Here is a 13,370-nt window from a genome sequence, read left to right as displayed (position 1 = left end):
ATCTGGGTGTTACTTTCCACGTGTTCAAGAAGCCTCTCTACTGAGGAATCTGTGTCACACAGCAGAACCCTGACAAAAGTTGCAAATTTAGTTTAAAATACCTCTATTTCCCATCATCTCCTGTATGTCATACTGAGATTCATCCCATTCAAGTCAAACACACAGAGAACTATTTTCCCAGAGTGCACACCCTTATTGAAATTGACCTACCCTTTACTCCATGGAATCAGGGGCCAAGTAACTGATACAAAGTTAATCCATGCTATTCTCAGAGTATCTCCTTCTGAAAACAGTATATCATATCATATTTGGTGTCATTAGTAGTGTCAATGGCCTATTCCTAACCTCAATCAGAGAAATATGTATTACCTCTTTTAATCCTGAAATTACTTATATGAAAGCTATTGACAATTTTCCTATTTATCCCTTCAGTAAAATTCAGGAAGCTTGTCTTATAAAATGGAAGGAATTCCTATACAACAAGATCTTGCAATTCTTATTTTAAAAGTTTGGATAAATATGTGTGTGTGTATGGGAGGGAGACTTTAATTTTCAAAAGATTTCCTATTTAAAAAAAGTTTTCCTATTTAAATTGTGTCACAAAAGTACAGGATTTTCAGGGTTAACTTGAAAAAGACTTCTTTCTAGTAACTTCACTCCAAAGGTTAAAACTAAACTCTTTATTGGTTAATTAAATATAATTGAGATTAAATTAAATATAAGTTGAGATGAGTAAAAAAGAGTTGTATCTATGGAGGGAGAAACCAGAAGAAAGAGAACAAATACAGATGTCCTGAAACTCGCTTCCAGGTTTGGAATAGCTGTGATGTGCCCAAGAACTACAAACATACTAGCATGTGGACCTCTCAGTGTGCCCACACCATTGACTCTCAGTATTTACTTATTTACTGGTTAGTATACATTTAGTCTTGCACAGTGAATGACCTCATCCACGTATATTACAAGTCTTCTTTGACATAAAATTATCTAGAATACAAAGGGAAGATGAATCAAACTCCTATTTGTGGATTTTAAGCTCCCAGTGACATGAAAAGTCTTCATGGAAACTTTGTGTATCCCTTGCCTTATCTGAGTCCTGAAAAATGAAGCATTACAGAAGCATACGATTCATGATAATCATGGTACCTCATACCCCAAGATGCTTTCAGAGGAACTTCCCTGCTCACAGCCCAACTGAAGGGACAGAGAGCCCTAGGCGGACCAGTGGCTTTACCTTCCAGATTGAATCTGATTGGTTCAGATTTGGACCCCTGATCCAAGGATAAACAGTACCTAGACATACCAGAGATCCTCATGATGGCCTGACAACAATGACAGATATGTAATCAGATGACAGGTGTGTAATCAGTTATATCCTAGAAAAATTTGAATTGAGAGATAAGTCAAATCACACACGCCAATATACATCAAAGTATAAGATAGAAGGAAATCTGGAGCGCCTGGGTGGCTCAGTCAGTTAAGCATCCCTTCGGCTCAGTTCATGATCCCAGGGTCCTGGGATCGAGCCCCATATCGGGCTTCCTGATCAGTGGGGAGCCTGCTTCTTCCTCTCCCTCTGCTGTCCTCCCCCTGCTTGTGCTCTCTCTCTCTCTCTCAAATAAATAAAATTTTAAAAAAAGATAGAAGGAAATCATGAGGTAGAGTCAAGGCCCAGAATGGTAGAGTTAGCTGTATTTATGATGAAATAGGAGTTATGTATATAAGGAGTTATATATATAAGCAGAAAAATACCTGTTGAGAATATATATATTATTATTTTATTAATATATATTTTATTAATATATATTATTATTTTATATATATATATATATATCATGGAGGACAATTATTGCCTATAGTGAGAAAAGGAAAAGTAGGTGTGTAGAGAGAGGGTGACTCATAATATTGGATGAGCACTAGACAAGGTTCCACAAATTATGACTGTTGAGTTCTATCTATAGAGTTTCCTTTTACTCAGCCAACCGCAGCTTTTATTTTTGGATTTCCATGACAGTGTTTCTTCTTTATGATTTCATATGCACTTCACATGTCTCTTCTTACATTAGGTGACCAAAATGTGAATCAGTTCCTTTCAACCAAAAGAGTCTAAATAAAAGGTTGAGCAATAACTTGAATACTTTATAATGGAAAAAAAATGTTATTTAAAGGCCTTAAAAAATTTCTCCCAACAAAGACTTTATATTGAAATGAATATATTTTTTAAGGCTCCGGGTAGTAGCATTAATATTCTGTAATGTGATGGGCCAAAAACCTTGGTCTGTAAACAAGTTACATCAGAATTACCTGGGCATGTCTATAATATAGATTTGGGGGCTCCATCCCCAGAGACAATTTTCAGCAAGTCTAGGATAAGCCTGGAAATCCACAACTTAAAAATATTCCCCACGAAATTCTGATGCACAATTACGTTTAGAAAAAAATGAGGACCTTAGGTTTAGAAAGCAAGATTTAGTTCTAGATACGTAACTGATTCTTTTTTCTCTCCAAGTTTAGATTTCCCAATATTTAGTACAGATAATAATATTCTCTACGAGGGTCGTGAAGATTAGTGAGATAATATACACAAAAAGTAAAGCAATTCTGGGATAGAAAATTAATTACCTGGTTATTGGAATTTCCCTTAAAGACATTAGAGCCTCTCCATACAGACTTGATGAAATCTTAGAATTCCTGCCATGCCACAGCCCCATTCCAAGGAATCCCCAGCCATGGCATCATTACAAAAGTTTCCCATGCCAACAGGCTCATTCCAAGGATTTCCATGCCCACAGACCTATGTCAAGGAATTCTCATGCCAAAATTTTTCAAGGTATTGGTACCAATCTGGTTACTCTTGTATGAATAGTAATAATAACAAAAGATCCTCCTCATTCTTTAATCGTAGACTTTTATTTTTTGTTTGTTTTGTTTAGTATCTCTGTTTTTTTCTTCAATAGTATAAACATTATTTTCAACTGTATAGTTCTCTTTGTTAATGGAGATACAGGTTAATTATAGAAGAATGGTTAAAAACAAAATTACATCCATAAAATGAAACATGAAGCTGTTATAAATGCAAAATTTTGTACACGTAATTTAAATAAAAATATTGCATAAAGTATATATACAGCATGACCCCATAATGTAATAAATTATACCATATGCATATATACTTGTATATGCATATATGTGTATATGGATTTCAAATGCTGGAAAAATGTTTATGAAAATTTTACCTTGGATTCTACCTGGTTCACTTCTTATATTTCTGTATTTTCCCAATTTTCTACATTATGTATTATTTTACAAGTTAAAAAACAATTATTAAAATTATTTTTAAATTAAAAAAATTCAATGAATCCAGTAGAGGATATAAGTGGCCCAATGGTATCAGACCTCAACATGGAAGTATCTGTCGTGCCTACCTATGTAAGTCAGGCACTAGCACTAGTGAGATTTTCAGCTTGGCTTTGGAAACAAGGGGTCCTGGGGCTTCCCTGGGTTGATGCCAAAACTTATAGGTCATTCTATTATCTAAGGGGTAGGCTCCAGTTACACAATTTGGTCAGAACTCAGGCTGTAAACATAGTGAGTACCAGTTTTTCCCAGTAGTGAGTTTAATTTTGCCTGACCCATAGTAAGTGAGAGCGGCATAGCAATTTCCCAGTAGAGACCTACTGAATTATAAATTGGGGCACCTATGTTTAGATCACTTCAGACTATTAGTAAACCAAATATGAGATAAATAAAAAAATAAATAGTTTGACTAAGTAATAGAATAATGCAGAGATTTGTGAAATATTTTTCAGTTGACATTTTAAGGACACCATAAAGAAAGGTCATAGGGTATCATACATTATAGGGTGAACATTGTTTCTCATCACAAATTTCAGGATCTAAAGTTGCTATAAACACTAATGGCAAGAAAACCAAGTAAGAGGGTACTGGCTTTAGAGACAGAAGAGCCACATTTGAGTTCTAATTACACCACTGAGTGTAGGTGACGGACTTTAAGAATGTGTAATGACCTCTCCCAACCTTACTTTTGCAAGCGGAAACTGAGATAATGCCACTGTCTACATTATAAAGTGCTCTGAGGATGAAGTAAACAATTGCGTGTAAAAAAAAAAAAATCACACAGAGGCACACACACGCACATCTAGGTTTGTTTGTTTTTTTCCATCCTTGCAACTTCCAATTCACCTAATGACAATTTATTTACAATTACACAACTACACACTTGTTTGTTTGTTTGTTTAGGAGCCAATGAGGATTTCACAGATTCAAACAGATACCCTGAGACATAAGATATTACAAAAATTATTTTTCTTTCCTAAAGCAAGACTTTCAGATCCTTAAAGTCTTTAAGATTTTTAAGATCCTTAAAGAGCAGAATTCACTTAAATCTATCAACAGGTTTCAAAACTTTTACCTTTGATCTTCAAGCCATTTGCTGCTGCCATACCCCAGACAACGTTTCCAGTTGGAAGGAATTGACACACCAGTTAAGGGGTTAAGACACCCGCTGAACATTTTCCTGCTGGGACTTTGATGTCAATGACCTCACTCATATTGTCTCTGGACATGAGTTTAACACTTCAGGGAGTTGAAAAAGATTTATTCGTCTTGTAAAAAATGGAGACCCTGGATTGTGTGTGGGTATATGCACACACATGCTACCTCTATTTGCATTTTCTCATTTACCAACGTGAACTAGTAACTGACATCAAAAGCAAAGTAAGATTTTAATCTGTATATCTGAATACATTGCCTGCACATACATACACTTTCAACATATAATTTGTATTCTAACAATAATTACACTAATGATGCTCTTTGAAAAAATAGTTATGTTTACTCAAATAACCAAATTTATTATATTGTTCCAAGTCTTAGCCTAAATCAATCTGATTTTGCTCATCAAAACCAGAAGATTCTCGATGATCTCAGAAGACAGAAAACAAATTTTTTTTCCTGATTTATAACACAACTGGCATTCCACTGCAAGTACTAATTATTTAAATGTGTTACTATCATAATATTTTTAAGTATACTATCCCTGGAAAAAGAAATATCCTATCCATCCAACATCAAAATTAGTGCTTCGCATGTCCTGGGTGTAGGAGATGAGAAGGAAATTGCCAGAAAGAGAGCACACAAAATACATAGGTAACCAGAAACAAAACAATCGTCCATTGAATCCATGTCAAAGAAATAAACAATGTTTTGCATTGCTTCTCCTCTTCATTGATTCTTTTTGAGGCAGAGAAGTCTCCTGAAAGATTGCTGGAATTTAGAATTACTCAAGATGATTATAATTGAATGGCCAGAGGGAAATGCTGCCATTATGTCCTTGAGTACAAAAAAACAATGACTTCCATAAGGAACACTGAATGTCATATTTGCCATGAAGGCAGCAAAATAAGAAATAAAGAAGCAAAAGAATGTTATCACTGTTTTTAATGCATTTATATGGGCTTCTGTGCTGGCATTTCTAACACCATGAGATCCATTTTGCATCCGATGAGTGTGCTTGTAGAGAGAAATGAATAACATAAAAGGGCACATCACAAATACGGCTAGAGGAAATAGTAATGCCAAGTTGACAAGAAGCACTTCATTAATTTGCCTTATCTTGGGTCCAGTCCTCTTCAGTGTGGCATTCTTGAGGACATCATCACTGTCTATGTTTTTAGGGTAATCTGCCTCAATACCCAGAGCTGCAGTGCTCATGGAGGCCAGAAAGCTTCCCAGAAGCAGCCAAGACATTAACTTTGAGATCCTGAATTTCAGCCAAAGAAAATAGGACTGAATGAAGCCTGATATCTTGAGGCAGTAAAATGCAGAAAGGCAGGTGGCAAACCAGAGACTGACAGAGCTAAAAAACATCCAAAAGAACAACATTGTTGCACCATAAACTTTTACCTTATAAAAGAATGGAAAGAACACAGAGAAAAAACTTTGTACCATTAACACCATCAGCAGACCAAATCTCGACATCCCTATACATATGAAAAGGAGTTGCATTGGTGTTAGCTTTCTGCTTTTGATCAATTCTTTACAGTTGACGATGATAAGAAATCCATTTACTGTAATCCCTGTGATAAATTCTGCTGACATGATGATAACATGAGGAATAGCTGACAAAGAGGAGGCCATGTTTCCTACCATGAATCCTAGCCTTTTCTTATGGATGGTATTAAATACCTCCTTCAGATGATCTTGCAGAAAAGCACATACAGCCCTGAGAAAGCTGATCTTCTTCCAACTCCTGGATCATAAGTAGAATCTTGCAGTAGGCTTTTACCCTAAGGAAGAAAATCAGAGGGACTACTTTTTAAATCTGGTGCTTTTCAAAAGAAACTGTGGGGATGCAAATCCAAAGATTTGAATGATGGTGAGGTCTTCCAATTACATCCTAGGGAAAATTGCCATATTGGCATTAATCAGTTCTCACTCTTACTCAACTTTGCCAAAAAATATGATTATAAATATATTTTATTTAGATTACTACTATTTCCTTTTTGTCTTTTGTTTTTTCCTAATGACAAATGATACATCCTCAGGACAGACAACTATTTTTTATTATTGCCACAAATATTCAACTTCAGATGTAACTCTTTCCTCAGTACATTTTTTTCCTTAATAATAATTCCAAAACACTTTAAAAAATTTCCTCCACCCCGCTCCCTACTCCTCCAACCCAACAAAGGTAATTTCTTCTCCAGACTTGAAAATCATTTCCTGGGATGAAGAATCCTTCATTCCTCTAAACGATCTCTCATATTTTTAAAGTTTTCTTTGTGGAATTCTGACCTGAATTTCAGCAAACTACAGTGATAGAAGTAGTGCTTAACTAGCATAACTAATTCTCATGTTGCCATCATCTAATGCTCATGCTGAAGAGCATTATTTCAAAAGGTTATTGCATCTCTTATTACAAAGAGGTGTTCACGTAACCTTACTGAACTTTAGGCATATCACACGTTAAATGTAAATAAATCATTATTACTTCATAAATAAAATATGGTGCTCAAACTGCTTAGCTCAGTGGCTGGGTCATGCTAAACACTCAAAAAATGTTACCTACTACTAATACTATTAAATATCTGTTTTCATACTGTGTTTACCCCAGCAAGAAAATAATGATTCTATTAAATATTTTCAATAAGACAGTTGAAATAGTTTTAATAAGAAATAAGACTTATCTATACACTGCCTACAAAAGACATATGTTAGGTGGAAGGACATACACAGACTGAAAGGAAAGGGATAGAAAAAGATATTTCATGCAAATGGAGCCAAGACAAAGCTGGACTGGCTGTACTTATATTAGACAACATAGACTTAAAAACAAAGCCTGCAATAAGGGATAAAGAAGGGCTTTACATAATGGTGAAGACTGAAACCAACAATAGGGTATAACATTTATAAATATTTATGCACCCAACATCGGGCACTTAATATATAAGGCAAATGCTAGCAACATAAAGGAACAAATAGAAATACATTAATAGTAGGGAACTTTAATACCCCCATTTACATCAATTGGATAGATCATCCAGACAGAAAATCAATCAGAAAACATTGGCCTTAAATGATATGTTAGGCCAGATGGACTTAACAGATATTTACAGAACATTCTATCCAAAAGCAACAGAATATAGATTTTTCTCAGTGTACATGGAATATTTTCCATGATAGATCATATGTTAGGTGATAAAACATTTTTTAATAAATTTAAGAGGATTGGAATCATATCAGCATTTTTTCCAGCCACAACGGTATAAAATTAGAATTTGATTACACGAAGCACATTAAAAATTTACAAATATGTGGAGATTAAACAACATGCTACTGAACAATCACTGGGTGAAAGAAGAAATCAAAAGAGAAATTTAAAAAAAAGCCTTGAAACAAAAATGGAAAAGTATACCAAAATTTTTGGGAGGCAGCAAAAACAGTTCTAAGGGAATTCATAGTGACAAGTGTCTACTTCAAGAAACAAGAAAATTCCCAAATAAACATTCTAACTTTACAACTCAAGAAGCTATAAAAGAATAAATAAAGCCCAAAGCTAGTAGGAGGAAGGAAATAAAAAGATTAGAGAAGAAATCAATAAAATAGAAATTAGAAAGATCATAGAAATGATCAATGTAACTAAGAAATAGTTCTTTGAAAAGATAAGCAAAATTAAACTTTTAGCTAGACTGACTCAAATAAATAAAATCAGAAAGAGATATTACATTAATATGACAGAAATGCAAAAGATCATAAGAGACTACTATGAACAATTATATGCCAACAAATTAGACAACCTAGAGAATGAATAAATTCCTAAAAATATACAACCTACTGACACTGAATCATGATGACACAGAAAACTGGAACAGACTGATAACTAGCAAGGAAATGGAATAGTAATCAAAACCCCCCCAACAAACAAAAGTCCAGGATGAGATGGCTTTATCAGGGAATTCCACCAAACTTTCAAACAAAAATTAATAAAAATCCTCAAACTGTTTCAAAAAATATCCTCAAACTCTTTCAAAAAATAAAAGAGAGGGAATTCTTCCAAATTTACCCAGCACTTATTTCGTTCTGAAATCCTGGAAACTAGGTCTAATTTGCATCTCTAAATACATCACTTAATTGAAGAGAAAGCTTGAATTTTCCAAGAACAATTCTAAAAGCATAATTGACATTCAGCCACAATTTACCTGGTTAGTATTTGCATTTGTGATTTTCCTGCCATATATAGACTGTTTTGCATTTGCCCTTATTGAATCCATTTTGGAAGAAAGTTTTAGTGAAGAGCTCTTTTTCAGATCTTGGGAAAGTTAATGGTGAGTGAGAGAGTCTTGAAGTTAATAATTCATAGGATTGTTTAGAGGTCTGTGAAAAGCAGTGGCCAAATGGAGAGAGATGATTTTTTTTTTAAAGATTTTATTTATTTATTTGACAGAGAGAGAGACAGTGAGAGCAAGAACACAAGCAGGGGGAGTGGGAGAGGAAGAAGCAGACTTCCCGCCGAGCAGGGAGCCCAATGCCGGGCTTGATCCCAGGACCCTGGGATCATGACCTGAGCTGAAGGCAGACGCTTGACCACTGAGCCACCCAGGCACCCGGAGAGATGATTTTCTAATTAAATAATCTTTGAAAGTTTTACTTAAAAATAAATTTGTTAAAGAGAAATAACAGTATCTATAATTTATTAACTATAATTTATTAAATATTAACAATATTTATAATTTATTAAACAAGTTTTAGTTTACTGATCTTCCAGTCAGTACATATTCTGAAGGCTCACAATGAACCTGGGGAACTGGTATACCTCCCATGGAGTTTTTTGTTTATGTTTGTTTGCTTTGCTCTCCTTTGAACAATGTGGTAAGTGTTGCCTGATTCTAAGAAGATGATCATAAATGGCTTGAAAAATTAGAATGAACTTTAAATATTGACACTATGACCAGTTATTTCTCATGCACAGATATCAGCTTATTTGGTTCTCATTGATTATAACTGTATACATGTCTTATTTTTTTAAAACAAGCACATTGAATTAATAGTACTTTCTAGTGCCTAAGGTAGGTGCTTTATAGATCACTAAGAAGATTGAAATTGTTTTCATTCTTTCAGCTGAAAATATTTTTGTTTACAATTTTTTCCATTACCCTTGCTTTGATATTGAAATTTTGCAGAGAATGGGCTCTAAAGACTGAATCTTTATTGGTCCAAATTATTGCATTGAATTGGCTTATTTCTGTAAAAACAACAGCAACAATAACAACAATACTCAAAATGTTTTTTTGGCCTTCTGTAAAAGAACTGATATAAAATTTCACTTATAATCTGTCTTGTCATTACATGGTCATAGGAGGTGAAAGGACTCTAAGTGTTTAAAACCATGTTTATATGTGTACCTTATTCACACACTGGCAATATTTGGGCCACTGTCTCCTTGATGAGGCCAGATTCCAATCGCTAGAGAAACAATGTTTTAAAGTCCATGTAATTTGTCTTCATGTATGTTCAATGTAGTTTTTTTATGTTGGGTTGATTTCAGTATTCTCATAGGTGATATGAACTTTGAGCTTGGAGACAAATTTCTTTTTAAAGATTTTATTTATTGGGTGCCTGGGTGGCTCAGTCATTAAGTGTCTGTCTTCGGCTCAGGCCATGGTCCCAGGGTCCTGGGATCGAGTCCCCCATCAGGCTCCCTGCTCCACGGGAAGCCTGTTTCTCCCTCTCCCACTCCCCCCTGCTTGTGTTCCCTCTCTCGCTGTGTCTCTCTCTGTCAAATAAAATCTTAAAAAAAAAAGATTTTATTTATTTATTTGACACACAGAGAGAGAGAGAGCACAAGCAGGGGGAGTGACAGGCAGAGGGAGAGGGAGAACCAGGCTCCCTGCTGAGCAGGGAGCCCTATGTGGGACTCCATCCCAGGACCCCGGGATCATGACCTGAGCCAAAGGCAGTCATTTAATGACTGAGCCACCTAGGCGCCCTTGGAGACAAATTTTTAAATTTATTCTCTGAGTTCCCTCCACAAGTTTCTAGGATATTAAGTATCAGGTGAGTGAAGGAAAATCTCAGTAGGGTGAACATCAGACTCATAATCCAAGCTGCCAAAGTTACTTCCCTATGCGTTATATTCCATTCATACACATCAAATTTAAGTAATGGAAATTAAGTAAATTTTCTAATTGTACTCAGATTTGACAATATGTATTAGTTGCTTTGCAACAATATTAACAATATTTATTTTATTCTGAAAATATATTCTAAGCATTGTTCTACATACTTACTATTGTTTAATTCTTACTGAAAAACTATGGAATTCCCTCATTTGATGAACACGGTGAAGTTCCCAAACTGAAGCTTCAGAGTAGTATAAATAATGATTTGAATACAGGTGTTCTGTCTCTGGAGACCATGTTGCTGAGCAAAGTACCACATATATTCTGATTGGAATAGTGTGTTTCACTAAAATTATTTAAAGAATACATGTGAAATCAACTGAAGAATCAGTTTAATAGCCATAATTCTTTCTTTCCATATATTCATTACAGGGAAAATACCAAATTTAATTCATTTGTTTAGGAGCACATCCATGAAGTGATGAAACTGTAGAGACTGTATTTTTAGCATACCTGACTATAACTGGATGTCATAGAACTGAGGTGGCAAACAGCAAACAGAACCTAATAATAAGTATTAAATAAATATTGTAATTGATTTTTTGTGTGTGTGTGGAAAGTGAGACACAACTCAGTTCATTGGAAAGTTATAGAACTCCTAGGATTCATAAAAACCTTAACCGTTAGTGGGACGCCTGGGTGGCTCAGTCAGTTGAGCATCTGCCTTGGGCTCAGGTCATGATCCTGGGATCATGGGGTTGAGTCCCACCTCAGGCTCCCTGCTCAGTAGGGACCTGCTTCTCCCTCTGCCTGCCATTCCCCCTTCTTGTGCTCTCTCTCTCTGACAAATAAACAAATAAAATCTTAAAAAAAAAAATCTTATCGGTAGAAGAAAGAAATCATATCCCACCACACCATGCCCATTTTACAGAGGAAGACATTTTGGAATCTTCCAGATTAAGTGACTTATTCAAAGTTAAATGACTAAAAAATAAGCAGAAGTTATGTAGGTCATTTCAATTTCTGGGCTTACATTTCCTCTTGGGCAAAACAAGTGTATAGAAAAAAAATGGCTACAATTTTGATTTTGTCAACATTTTCAGACTCATCTTCTGCCAGAACCTTGAAGCAGTCGAGTTGCCTTTGCATGATCTATGTCCCATCTAGGACAGATAAAGAATAGTATTTCATCACGGAGTATAGCGATTCATGATCCACTGACTACTATATTGGATTAAAGTCTTGCTTATGAGCCACCTCTTCTCAACTCCCCCCACTCAAGGTGATACTCTAATGCTTATTATACTTCTGCTTTGAAAGCTTTTCCCTGTGTATATTATAATTCATATCTTAGATTATCAGTAAATGAGGGAGTAGAGAAGAGCTTAGTTTCTCAAAGAGACTACGTACTTAAGGAACTCATTATCTTCTTACCATGTCACTAAAATTTAACTTTTCTTATTCCATGGGACAGTTTATTTTTTCTTAATATTATTAATTTATTTATTGATTTGTCAGAAAGAGGCAGAGAGAGAACACGAGCAGGGGGAGGGGCAGGCAGAGAGAGAGCAGACTCCCCACTGAGCAAGGAGCCCGATGCTGGACTCCATCCCAGGACCCTAGGATCATGACCTGAGCTGAAGGCAGCCACTTAACCAACTGAGCCACCCAGGTGTCCCTCCATGGGACAGTTCAAACAGGAAATGAAGGATGCAATACTTTTGAAAATTGCATAAGAATGCAAAATGTAAACTAGTTGTTATGAACTGGCTGAATATGACAGATATGCATCTAAGATAATAGAACAAAGATAAATTTGGTGGAGGGACATTTTCATTTTTTTCATTGTAATTGAGTAAATGTTAAATAACATAACAGAAGCAGACAGAAGAAGAAAAGTTTAGTCCAACAGTCAGAGACAAGTATTTGAATGGTGCCCTAATAGAAGTAAAACATGCATTCCATTCCATCTCCATCCTGAAATGGACTGTAGCCCACTTTTAGATGTTTAACATTCCATAGTAACTTGCACACCATCTGGAAAAGTAGCCAACAGCATGAAATATGGTGATAGCATAAATGTACCCCCCCAAATTGAGACTTCATAAAATAATTTATGAGAGAATAGGTAATGGAGCATAATTAAGTGGTGCATTTTCTACCCAGATACCGAGTGCTGAAAGTACATTTAACTTATAAAAATTTTCTGGTATTTGTAGAAGAAAGAATTATCTCTACTGTAGAGATAGGAAACTATAGTTTTGATATGTAAGATAATTTACCTAAATTTAACCAGATGATCCATGACAAAAGTAAAAATAGATTTTGATCTTCATATACACAAATGGATATTTTTCAGGTACACAAAACCACAATTTCTCCATAGTTGAGCCATTTCATAATCTGAACTATAAAAAAGAATACAACTCCAAATCATGGTTTAGAACACATAATAACAAACCCCCAAATCATGAAAGGCTGCTATTTTTTAGCATATTTTGAAGACCAAATTGTTTCAATAAATTTGAATGAACATACACTGTTGAGATGTTTTGACAGTGATCTGTCCCTTCTTCAGTGCTCTTATTTTCAGTATCCATTCCAAATATGAAGTGACCATATTCCAACATAAGACCCTAATGTATCTTTTATTTCCAGAAGCACTCTGGACTCAAAATGAAAAGAGAGAGCAATTTGTTGGAGAATGATACATTTGTTACTATTTTCCTG

The 13,370-nt window shown here is 35.1% G+C and overlaps 1 protein-coding gene across 1 annotated transcript; it reads right to left on the bottom strand.

The window, feature by feature from the left end:
- Positions 1 to 5,244: 5,244 nt before the first annotated feature.
- Positions 5,245 to 6,159, bottom strand: LOC114219791 (taste receptor type 2 member 2-like). The gene has a single exon (XM_028117381.1). The coding sequence runs from the start codon at positions 6,157 to 6,159 to the stop codon at positions 5,245 to 5,247; it is 915 nt and encodes a 304-aa protein (XP_027973182.1).
- Positions 6,160 to 13,370: the final 7,211 nt, after the last annotated feature.

This window comes from Eumetopias jubatus, unplaced genomic scaffold (genome assembly GCF_037043125.1).
Source record: "Eumetopias jubatus isolate StellerSeaLion01/CBP00866 unplaced genomic scaffold, mEumJub1_p1.0 scaffold_14, whole genome shotgun sequence".
Lineage (NCBI taxonomy): Eukaryota > Metazoa > Chordata > Mammalia > Carnivora > Otariidae > Eumetopias > Eumetopias jubatus.
The sequence above is the reverse complement of the archived record's forward strand: the minus strand, read 5'-3'. Positions and strand labels throughout refer to the sequence as shown.

What these genes read in the sequence shown, in the direction of transcription:
- LOC114219791 (XM_028117381.1), bottom strand. Translation starts at nt 6,159, where the DNA reads ATGGCCTCCTCTTTGTCAGCTATTCCTCATGTTATCATCATGTCAGCA.